Source organism: Carcharhinus amblyrhynchos, chromosome 7 (genome assembly GCF_965287045.1).
Source record: "Carcharhinus amblyrhynchos chromosome 7, sCarAmb.v2.hapA, whole genome shotgun sequence".
Lineage (NCBI taxonomy): Eukaryota > Metazoa > Chordata > Chondrichthyes > Carcharhiniformes > Carcharhinidae > Carcharhinus > Carcharhinus amblyrhynchos.
In genome coordinates this window covers 127664347-127676984 of record NC_137330.1, presented here as the reverse complement: position 1 = coordinate 127676984, position 12638 = coordinate 127664347, and the positions used below count along the sequence as shown (strand labels likewise).

General features: G+C 44.2%; 1 protein-coding gene across 1 annotated transcript in view; it reads right to left on the bottom strand.

Annotated features, from left to right (window-relative positions):
• The window catches only part of LOC145345624 (dynein axonemal heavy chain 8-like), a gene marked incomplete at its 3' end in the record, with an annotated part of 1250971 nt that overhangs the window by 512097 nt on the left and 726236 nt on the right, over positions 1 to 12638 (bottom strand). Inside the window, exon 35 of the mRNA XM_080193458.1 lies at positions 8977 to 9039. Within this exon, the coding sequence (XP_080049584.1) occupies positions 8977 to 9039 (63 nt within the window). The remainder of the gene's footprint in view (positions 1 to 8976; positions 9040 to 12638) is intronic.

Genomic DNA, 12638 nt, shown 5'->3' with positions numbered 1-12638 from the left:
CTCTGTGATGGCTTGTATATCATAATTACAGGTGTCAATCCTTGCCCTTAACTCATTTGTTTTACCTTTAATTCTCCTGGCATTAAAGGAGAGGCCTGCCAACCTTATCTTACTGTCTTGAAACTTTCACCACTGTATTCCTTCTGGCCTGATTACTTTTTTATATTATTCTGTGTCCCTATTTTGCTGACAGTCTGGATCCCCTCCCCCTGCCAAACTGGTTTAAACACTTCCCAACGGCACTGGTAAATCCACCAGCAAGGATGTTAGTCCACTGTGGTTCAGATGTAGACTTTCCCGCTTGTACAGGTCCCACTTTCCCTAAAAATGTTCTCAGTGGTCCAGGAATCTAAAAGTCTTAAAGAACAAAATAACAAGAGAAAATTACGGCACAATAACAGAACTTTCAGCCCTCCAAGCCTGCACTGACCACGCTGCCCACCTGAACTAAAAACCTTTACCATTCCGGGAGCCATATTCCTCCATTCCCATCTTAATCATGTATTTGTCCAGACACCACTTAAAAGTCACTATCGTATCTGCAAGTGGCATTTTAGTGGCATTTTCATTGGGCTAGTAATCCAGAGACCCAGGATTCTGCCCAAGACCACAAGGAGCCACAAAAGGCCATGAATGCAGTCCAATCCACCACGCAAACCAGCCTCCCACCCGCTGACCCCGCCCACACCCCCCGCTGCCCCAGCAAAGCAGCCCGCGCAATCAAGGAACATCCTGGAAACTCTCTCTTCCACCCTCCTCCATTGGGAAAAAGACATCAAAAGTTTGAGATCATATACCAACTGACCCAAGAACAGCCTCCTTCCCGCCGCCGCCAGACCGCCGAACGGACCCACCTCGCACCAAGCCAACTCCACTCCACATCCCTGCCATGACCGCAACACCACACTCCACTCTCCCTCATCTCCCCCTCCATGAACGGCACGCTGCATCTGTACAGCGCGCAAGAAACACCACTTCTCATTGCATGCCATCACATATGACAATAATAAATGAAATGAAATGAAATGAAATCAAACCAAATCAAATGCTCTGGAGATTTAGGGTTCAAATTCCACCACTACAGAGGGTGAAATCTGAGTTCAATAAAATGTAGCCATTGTTGAATGTTGCTAACCTGACTAATAAGAATTTGTCATCCTAGTTATCTCTGGACAGCTCTGATGAAGGGTCATCAGGCTTGAAATGTTGGCTCTATTCTCTCTCCACAGATGCTGTCAGACCCGCTGAGATTTTGCAGCATTTTCTGTTTTCTTTTCTTACCTCGCCATCTTCCCCTTACCTCCAGATCCACAAAAATGTGGTTGACGCTTAAATGCCCTCTGAAATGCCCACTGAGTTCAAAGGCAGTAAATGCTGCCCCAGCCAGCAATGCCCACATCCTGTGTCTCAATCAAAACAATACTGAATTTGCTTCCCTTTCGGAGAGTAGATATCACGCTGCAGTGTCACGCTCTTGTGTCAGACAGATTCTTCTCCCTGGCATCTTTGTTTATTATCTCAGATCTGCGTCCTCTGGTCTCCCACCTACCTACCAGTTGGAACAGTATCACTGTATCTACTCGATCAAAAGCCCTGGTGGGGAAGAAGATGACAGGCAGGCAGGCCTCAGAGAGCTTTGTATGATCATAAACAGCATGGGAAAGTGAAATCCGCAGCACAGCTCCCAATTAAAGAGTGGAAGTAGAGCAAGAGGGCACGAGAACTTCCACAGGGGAAAAGTGAATTGAAGAATAATTGCAATCAGTTCTTCCTCACTTGATGGGAGACAGACGGAACATATTTCTGGATGACACAAAAACCTAGGAATCATTTAAAGAAGGGATGTGCATTCATGTGGCTGAATTTAATGATTTTGTTAATGGGCACATTAAACCATCAGAAAGCCGCAGCAACAGCCACTTCCAGAAGTTTGGAGGGGATTAAATATCTGTCAGAAATTTGATTCAGCATATCTAAAGTTTATTTATTACTGTCACAATACCTCAATGAGGTTTGTATGAAAGTCCCCTAATCGCCACACTCCGGCGCCTGTTCGGGTACACTGAGGGAGAATTTACATAGAAACATAGAACAGTACAGCACAGTAGAGGCCCTTCAGCCCTCGATGTTGTGCCGAGCTGTGTCCAAACCCAAGATCAAGCTATCCCACTCCCTACCATTCTGATGTGCTCCATGTGCCTATCCAATAATGGCCTGAAAGTTCCTAAAGTGTCCAACTCCACTATCACAGCAGGCAGTATATTCCACACCCCAACCACTCAATGAGTGAAGAATCTACCTCGGACATCCCTCCTACATCTCCCACCACGAACTTTATAGTTATGCCCCCTAGTAACAGCTACATACACCTGAGGAAATAGTCTCTGCACGTCCACTCTATCTATACCCCTCATCATCTTACAAACATCTATTAAGTCGCCTCTCATCCTCCTCCGCTCTAAAGAGAAAAGCCCCAGCTCCCTCAATCTTTCCTCATAAGACCTACCCTCCAAACCAGGCAGCATCCTGGTAAATCTCCTCTACACTCTCTCCTTCCTACAGTGAGGTGACCAGAACTGCACACAATATTCCAAATGTGGTCTCACCAAGATCCTGTATAGTTGTAGCACAACCCCACGGCTCTTAAACTCAAACCCCCTGTTAATAAATGCTAACACACTATAAGCCTTCTTCACAGCTCTATCCACTTGAGTGGCAACCTTCAGAGATCTGTGGATATGAACCCCAAGTTCTCTCTGTTCCTCCACATTCCTCAGAACCTTGCCGTGGACCCTGTAATCCACATTCAAATTTGTCCTACCAAAATGAATCACCTCACACTTATCAGGGTTAAACTCCATCTGCCACTTTTCTGCCCAGCTCTACAGAATCAGTGTCTCTTTGCAGCCTCCAAGTTGAGGAGTTGAGGGGGTTGAGCTATGAGGAGAGGCTGAATAGATTAGGCTTGTACTTGTTAGAGTTTAGAAGAATGAGGGGAGATCTCATTGAGACGTATAAGATGATGAATGGGATGGATAGGATAGAGGTGGAGAGACTCTTCCCGCTCAGAAAGGATAGTAGGACTAGGGGGGGCATAGCCTCAAGATAAAGGGGAGGCGGTTTAGAACAGAGTTGAGGAGGAACTTCTTCACTCAAAGGGTGGTGAATCTCTGGAATTCTCTGCCCGTTGAAGTGGTGGAGGCTGCCTCGCTAAATATTTTTAAGACGCAGGTTGATGGGTTTTTGATGAGAGAGGGGATTAAGGGTTATGGGGAGAGGGCGGGAATGTGGAACTGAGTCACGACAGATCAGCCATGATCTTATTGAATGGCGGGGCAGGCTCGAAGGGCTAGTTGGCCTACTCCTGCTCCTATTTCTTATGTTCTTATGTTCTTAAGAGCCCTCCAACACATCCACTACTCCACTAATCTTGATGTCATCAGCAAATTTACTAACCCACCCTTCAGCCCCCTCTTCCAAGTCATTGATAAAAATCACAAATAGCAGAGGACCTAGCACTGATCCCTGTGGTACACTGATGGTCACTGGCCTCCAGTCTGAAACTTTTCCCTCCACCACCACCCTCTGTTGTCTATGAGACAGCCAGTTAATTATCCAATCGGCCAAATTTCCTTCTATCCCACACCTCCTTAATTTCTTCATGAGCTTACCATGGGGAACCTTATCAAACACCTTACTAAAATCATGTATACAACTTCAACTTCTCTACCTTCATCTACACACTTAGTTACCTCCCCAAAGAATTCAATCAAATTTGTGAGGCAGGACTTACTCCTCATAAAACCGTGCTGACTATCCCGGATTAAGCTGCATTTTTCCAAATGGTCATAAATCCTATCTCTCAGGACCCTTTCCATTAACTTACTGACCACTGAAGTAAGACTAACTGGCCTATAATTACCAGGGTCATTCCTATTTCCTTTCTTGAAGAGAGGAACAACATTTACCACTCTCCAGTCCTCTGGTACAATCCCCTTGGACAGTGAGGACCCAAAGATCAAAGCTCAAGGCTCCGCAATCTCATCCCTTGCCTCCCAAAGTATCCTAGGATGTATCCCATCTGGCCCAAGGGACTTATCGACACTCAGGTTTTTCAAAATTGCTAATACATCTTCCCTCAGGACATCTACCTCCTCTATCCTATTAGCCTGTATCACACTCTCATCCTCATAAGCATGGCCCCTCTCCTTCGTGAACACTGAAGAAAAGTATTCATTCAACACCTCACCTATCCCTTCTGACTCCATCACAATTTCCCACTACTATTCTTGACTGGCCCTAACCTCACCCTGGTCATTCTTTTATTTCTCACATAAGAGTAAAAAGCCTTGGGATTTTCCTTTATCCGACCTACGAAGGAGTTCTCATGCCCCCTCCTAGCTCACCTAAGCTCTTTTTTTAACTCATTCCTAGCTTCCTCAAGTGACCCAACTGAACCTTGTTTTTTCATTCTTACATATGCTTCCCTTTTCCTCTTGATAAGACATTCAATCTCCTTTGTGAACCATGGTTCCCTCACTCAGCCATTTCCTCCCTGCCTGCCAGGGACATACTATCAAGGACACACAGTATTTGTTCCTTGAAAAAGCTCCACTTTTTGTTTGTGCCCATACCTAAGTTTCCGTTCCCATTTTATGCTCATCTTATTCCCATCTTCTTCCTGCACGAACCCTTAAGCCACACATTTATCTGTGCTATTCTCCTATTTCTATACTCACTAGCTTGTGGCACTGGGAGTAATCAAGAGATTACAACCTGAGAGATCTTGTTCCTTAGTCCATGCCTAACTCCCTGAATTATTTGGTGCAAGACCTCATCCCTCTTTCTACCTATGTCATTGGTACCAACATATACCATGACCTTTGGCTTATCACCGTCCCCCTTCAGGATGCCCTGCAGCCATTCAGTGACATCCCGGACCCTGACACCAGGGAGGCAACTCACTATCCTGGGCTCTGTTTCACGACCACAGAAGTGCTATCTGTGCCCCTAACTATGGAGTCCCCTATAACTATTGACCTTCTGCACTTTGACCCTCCCTGCTGAACAAAAGAGCCAGCTGTGGTGCCACTTCACTGGCTGCTGATGTTATTTTTCCCCTCTAGGCCATTCCCCCCCAACAGAATCCAAAACGGTATACCTGTTAGACAGGGAACAGCCACAGGGGATTCTTACACTAACTGCCTGCCCTTTCTGGCGGTCATCCATTTATCTGCCTGCACCTTGGGTGTAGCCATGTCTCTGCAACTCCTGTCTATGATGCTTTCTATCACCTGCCTGCTCCTAAGTGCATCCAACTGTGGCTCCAACTGAACCACATGGTCTATGAGAATCTGCCATTGGATGCACTTCCTGCAGATGTAGCCATCTGGAATGCTGGAAGCATTGTGGACTTCCCACATCTCATAGTTAGAGCACTAATGTTAATTAATCAATGACTTCAAAATAAATAGTTACTAAATTTAGCACTAATTAAGCCCTTCTTTCCTTGTCGTGATCTAACCAATTCCAGCCCTTACTGATTTAAACCACAATACGTAGTTTCAAACTGTAAGAAGTGATAAAGATTGTAAAGCCTTATCGACCTGAGCCACTACTTACTAATCAGTGCTCTCCCTTGTAGCCTTTGCTGCCTGTTTCACCTAACTCCCTGTTTCTGCCCACTCCCTTTTTTCCAAAAAACACTCATGGCCAGGCAGCACTCACAGTGCAGTCAGAGCAGCACTTACTAGCCTCTGATTCTGATCTTGTAACAAAAGCTCTCTGGATTATTAGTTGGAAGAAAGTTTACTTTATGGATTTCATTATGGAGTCATAGAGTCATAAAGGTTTAGAGGATGAAAGCAGGCCCTTTGGCGCAACTTGCTCATGCTACTATTTTTTTAACCACCAATCTAGTCCTAATTTCCTGGCCCAAAATCCCACAATATCCATCTTATCCATGTAACTGTCTAAACGCTTTTTAAAAGACAAAATTGTACCTCTAATACTATCTCTGGCAGCTTGTTCCAAATACTCACCACTCTCTGTGTGAAAATATTGCCTTTTTGGACCCTTTTGTATTTTTTCTCTCTCACTTCAAACCTATGCCCTCTAATTTTAGACTCCCCTACCTTTGGGAAAAGATGCTGACTATTTAATTGATCTATGCATGCCCCTCATTATTTTACAGACCTCTATAAGATCATCCGTAAGGCTCCTAAGCTCCAGGGAAAAAAATTCCCAGTCCATTCAGCCTCTCCTTATAATTCAAACCATCAAGTCCAGAGAGCACTCTTTTAAGTTTAATAAGGTCCTTTCTATAATAGGGTGACCAGAACTGTGCACAATATTCCATGTGTGGCCTCACCAATGTCTTGTACAACTTCAACAAGACATCCCAACTCCTGTATTCAATGTCCTGACCAATCAAACCAAGCATGCTAAATGCCTTCTTCACCACTCTGTCCACCTGTGACTCCTCTTTCAAGGAACTATGAACATGTACCCCTAGATCATTTTGTTCTATCGCTCTCCCAACACCCTATCATTAACTGAGTAAGTCCTGCCCTGGTTCAATCTACCAAAGTGCATCACCTTGCATTTATCTAAGTTAAAGTCCATCATTCAGGTGAAAACTCACAACACTGCAGAATGTGATTTCTATTCATTCGTGGGACATGGGCATTGCTGGCTGGCCAGCATTTATTGCCCATCCCCATTTGCCTTTGGAGGGCAGTTGAGAGTCAACCGCATTGCCGTGGCTCTGGAATCACATGTAGGCCAAGCCAAGTAAGGATGCCAGATTTCCTTCCCCAAAGGACAATACATATAAGGACATAAGAACATAAGAATTAGGAGCAGACTATTTGGCCCCTTGAGCCTGTTCTGCCCATTCAATAAGGTCATGGCTGATCTTTTCGTGGACTCAGCCCCACTTACCTGCCCACGCACCATAGCCTTTAATTCCATTACTGTTCAGAAAGTTATTTATCCTTGCCTTAAAAACATTCAATGAGGTAGCCTCAACTGCTTCACTGGGCAGGGAATTCCACAGATTCACAACCCTTTGTGCGAAGGAGTTCCTCCTCAACTCAGTCCTAAGTTTGTTTCCCCTTATTTTGAGGCCAAACCCCCTAGTTCTAGTTTTACCCACCAATGGAAACAACTTCCCTGCTTCTATCTTATCTATTCCCTTCATAATCTTATATGTTTCTATAAGTTCTCCCGTCATTCTTTTGAATTCCAATGAGTATAGCCCCAGTCTGCTCAGTCTCTCCTCATAAGCCAACCATCTCAACTCCGGAACCAACTACTGAATCTCCTCTGCACCCATTCCAGTCCTAGTATATCCTTTCTTAATTAAGGAGACAAAACTGTATACTGTACTTCAATGTGGCCTCACCAGCACCTTATACAGCTGCAACAATACCTCGCCGTTTTTAAACTCCATCCCTCTAGCAATGAAGGACAAAATTCCATTTGTCCTCTTAATTACCTGTTGCACCTGCAAACCAACTCCTTGTGATTCTTGCACAAGGACACCCAGGTCTCTCTGCACAGCAGCAATTTTTTACCATTTAAATAATAGTCCATTTTGTTGTTATTCCTACAAAAATGGATGACCTCATATTTACCAACATTGTACTCCATCTGCCAGGCCCTCACCCACTCAGGCTATCTGTATCCCTTTGAAAACTTTCAGTGTCCTCTGCACACTTTGTTCTTCCACCCATCCTAGAACATAGAACATTACAGCGCAGTACAGGCCCTTCGGCCCTCGATGTTGCACTGAACAGCGGAACCAATCTAATGACCCTCTAACCTAAACTATTCCAATGTTATCCATATGCCTATCCACTGACCATTTGAATGCCCTTAAAGTTGGCGAGTCCACAACTGCTGCCAGCAGGGCATTCCATGCCCTTACTACCCTCTGAGTAAAGAACCTACCTCTGACATCCGTCCTATAATTACCACCCTTTAGTTTAAAGCTATGTCCCCTCGTGTTAGCCATCACCATCCGAGGAAAAAGGCTCTCACTGTCCACCCTATCTAACCCTCTGATCATCTTGTATGCTTCAATTAGGTCACCTCTCAACCTTCTTGTTTCTAACGAAAACAACCTCAAGTCCCTCAGCCTTGCCTCATAAGACCTTCCCACCATACCAGGCAACATCCTGGTAAACCTTCTCTGCACCCTTTCTTAGAGTCATCTGCGAATTTTGACGCACTACACTTGGTCCCCAACTCCAAATCATCGATGTAAATCATAAACAACTGCGGTCCCAACACTGATTCCTGAGGTGCACCACTAGTCACTGATCGCCAATTTAACCTCCCATTTAACCTCCACTCTTTGCTTTCTGTTAGTTAACCAATTGTCTATCCATGCTAATACATTACCCGTCACACTGTGCACCTTTTGTATCAGTCTTTGTTATCGCACCTTGTCAAATGCCTTCTGGAAATCTCGATGCGCCACATCCACAGGTTCTCCACTGTCCACTACACATGTAACGTTCTCAAAGAATTCCACCAAATTAGTCAAACATGACCTTTCCTTCATAAATCCATGCTGCGTCTTACCAATGGGACAATTTATATCCAGATGTCTCGCTATTTCTTCCTTGATGATAGATTCAAGCATTTTCCATTCTGCAGAAGTTAGGCTAGCCAACCTACACACCTTTTGTCTATCTTCTTTTTTGAACAGTGACGTCACACTTGTTGTTTTCCACTCTGCGGGAACCACCCCAGAGTCCAGTGAATTTTGGCAAATTACCACTCGTGCATTTGCTATTTCTCCCACCATCTCTTTTAGTACCCCGGGATGTATTCCATCAACACCAGGAGACTTGTCTACCTTTAGCTCCATTAACTTATATAGTAAGACTATTCAACAAATTAACAATCATGCACAAATACTAAAAATGCATTTTGAGATTTTTCGCTGTTAATAAAATGAACAGTTACCTGAAAGATCTGTAATCTGGTGCTAGCCTCTGCAGGTTGAATACCTGGAACCATCGGACCTTCCTAAAACAACACAATGAAATACTACGTTCACAGAATTTTCTGAAGAAATAGAAAGAACCATCTTTAATTTAATATATAAACAACAAGCAAATGATACAGATGGTTTTATCAATCACATCAAAAACTGTATGTAATACTTTCTATTTAGCAACGTAAAGATAAAAGTTAGTGATTATCTTACAAGTGAAACTATTTGTTTATGTAACACAGTTATAGGAAGTAATTCTTTGGATCTAAAGTTGATAGCAGCAGCTGTCCCTCAATTTGAGGGTGTCATTTTCTGAGGGCCAAGGGATTCTGCCATGTGTCCTCATGTAACTGAGCAAGTTAAAAAGTATTATTGGAAAAATTAATGGGACTAAAAGTTGATAAAAACCTGTAACCTGATAATCTCCATCCCAAAATGTTGTAAGAGGTGGTCGCAGACATTGTGGATGTATTGGTGATTATCTTTCAATATTCTATAGATTCTGGAATGGTGCTTGCAGCTTGGAAATTGGCAAATGTAACTCCACTATTTAAAAAAAAAGAGGGAGAAAACGGAACAAGAACCTTTAGCCGAGATATCAGTAACTGGGGATATAATTATGAAAGATATGATAACGGAGTGGCATGGTGACACAGTGATTCGCACTGTTGCCTCACAGCGCCAGGGACCTGGGTTCGATTCCTAGCTGTTCATTGAGAAGGAAACGAGAGAGTACAGAATGTAGTGTTACAGTCATAGCTAGGGTGTAGAGAAACATCAACTTAATGCAAGGTAGGTCCATTCAAAAGTCTAACAGCAGCGGGTAAGAAGCTGTTCTTGATTCAGTTGGTACGTGTCCTCAGACTTTTATTTCCTTTTCCTGATGGAATAATTACTTACGTGGCGAAAAACTGCAGCAGGTGACAGTGCAGAAGGACCTCGGGGTCCTTGTGCATGAGTCGCAAAAACCCAGCTTGCAGGTGCAGCAGGTGGTCAGGAAGGCGAATGGGATGCTGGCCTTCATAGCGAGGGGGATTGAATATAAAAGTAGGGAGGTCTTGCTGCAGCTGTATAGGGCATTGGTGAGGCCGCAGCTGGAGTACTGTGTGCAGTTTTGGGCGCCGTACTTACGCAAGGATATTTTGGCCTTGGAGGGAGTGCAGAGGAGGTTTACTAGGCTGATGCCGGAGTTGAGGGGGTTGAGCTATGAGGAGAGGCTGAATAAACTAGGCTTGTACTCGTTAGAGTTTAGAAGAATGAGGGGAGATCTCATTGAGACGTATAAGATGATGAATGGGATGGATAGGATAGAGGTGGAGAGACTCTTCCCGCTCAGAAAGGATAGTAGGACTAGGGGGCACAGCCTCAAGATAAAGGGGGGGCGGTTTAGAACTGAGTTGAGGAAGAATTTCTTTACTCAAAGGGTGGTGAATCTCTGGAATTCTCTGCCCGTTGAAGTGGTGGAGGCTACCTCGCTAAATATTTTTAAGAAGCGGGTTGATGGGTGTTTGATAAGCGAGGGGATTAAGGGTTATGGGGAGAGGGCGGGAATGTGAAACTGAGCCACGACAGATCAGCCATGATCTTATTGAATGGCGGGGCAGGCTTGGAGGGCTAGATGGCCTACTCCTGCTCCTATTTCTTATGTTCTTATAAGGTGGAAGAGAGAATGTCTGGAGTGCGTGAGGTCCTTAATTATGCTGGCTGCTTTGTCAAGGCAGTGGGAAGATGGACAGAGTCAATGGATGGGAGGTTGGTTTGTGTGATGGATTGGGCGACATTCACGACCTTTTGTAAATTCTTGCAGTCCTGGGCAGAGCAGGAGCCATATCAAGCATTGATATAACCAGAAATAATGCTTTCTATGGCGCATCTGTAAACGTCGGTGAGAGCCATGGCTGACATGCCAAATTTCCTTAGTCTTCTGAGAAAGTAGAGGCATTGATGGGCTTTCTTAACTATAATGTCAGTCTGGGAGGACAAAGACAGGTTGTTGGTGATCCGGACACTTAAAAACTCGAAGCTCTCAATCTCTGGGGTACATGGGGTCCTTGATTATGCTGGTTGCTTTCTTGAGGCAGTGCAAGTGTAGACAGAGCAATGGATGTGAGGCAGGCTTGCATGATAGATTGGGCTACATTCATGACTTTTTGTAGTTTCTTGTGGTCTTGGACAGAGCAGGGGCCATACCAAGCTGTGATACAATCAGAAAGAATGCTTTCTATGGTGTATTTGTAAAAGTTGGTGAGAGTTGTAGCTGACATGCCAAATTTTATTAGTCTTCTGAGAAAGTAAAAGCGCTGGTGAGCTTTCTTAACTATAGTGTCAGTATGGGGGGACAGGTTGTTGGTGATCTGGACACCTAAAAACTTGAAACTCTCTACTCTTTCTACTTCGTCCTCATTGATGTAGATAGAGGCATGTTCTCCTTTATGCTTCCTGAATTGATGACAATCCTCTACATTTTGTTGACATTGAGGGTGGTATTATTGTCACTGCACCAGTTCACCAGATTCTCTATCTCATTCCTGTACTCTGTCTCGTCATTATTTGGGATCTGTCCCACTACGATAGTGTCATCAGCAAACTTGAAAATCGAATTGGAAGGGAATTTGGCCACATAATCGTAGGTGTATAAGGCATACAAGTATGGGGCTGAGAACACAGCCTTGTGGGGCACCGGTGTTGAGGACGATCATGGAGGAGGTGCCTATCCTTACTGATTGTGATCTGTGAGTGAGGAAGTTCAGGTCCAGTCGCAAAGGGGGAGCAGAGGGATTCCTTATGAATTTGCAAAGAGAAATTATATTTGACAAACCTGTTCCGAGTTTTTAGAGGATGTAGAATAGATAAATGGGAACTCACTGGCTGGAATTGTGTGAACTTGCACCTGATTCCACACTTAGATTCTCATTAATTGTACACAAGTGTACACCATCAGGCACGTTGGGAGCTGATTCATGCTACTGCCATCAGTTGGTGGCTTTGAATGTTCTAGTGTAATATTTAAATACCAGCCCAACACACTCATGTCACTCACTCCAACCCACCTCTCTTCAAGAGACTGATCAACATATCATCCAGCACGACAAAAGGCCACCTTTCACAAAAATAAAAGTTGTATATGCTTCAGCTACGCGGTTCTGATAACCTTGATTCAAGGAGTTCAGGTGCAGAGACATGCCCATACCCAGGACAGCACCCAAATGTCACCTCTCTGGTCTGGCAGATCACTGCTCAGAAGTAGTAATCATTCCAGAGCTGCAAACAGTGCAGGAAGTGGAAGAACAATCTCACAGTAAATCCTTTCCTAGCTCTCTCCACTATCAAACTTTCATTGTGGCATAATTTACATAAGCAGCTATTCTCTTCATGAATTTCACACATCCATTAGAAGGAACGCGTATCAACATTCAGTCTTTCATTGGTATTTTCACTTCGCAACCATCCCATCTATCATGTTGCTCACAGTCCCTCCTGTTTACGATCCTAGATGATGTTACACTGGATAGTTATGTCCTGGAGTGGATCCTGGATGAGCCCCCAATCTGTTATAAAGTGGGGTTTGTTCCCATCTCTGAGGACTAACGCTTAACCACTCAAAGAGGGGTACCTCGTCTCATAAACTGTT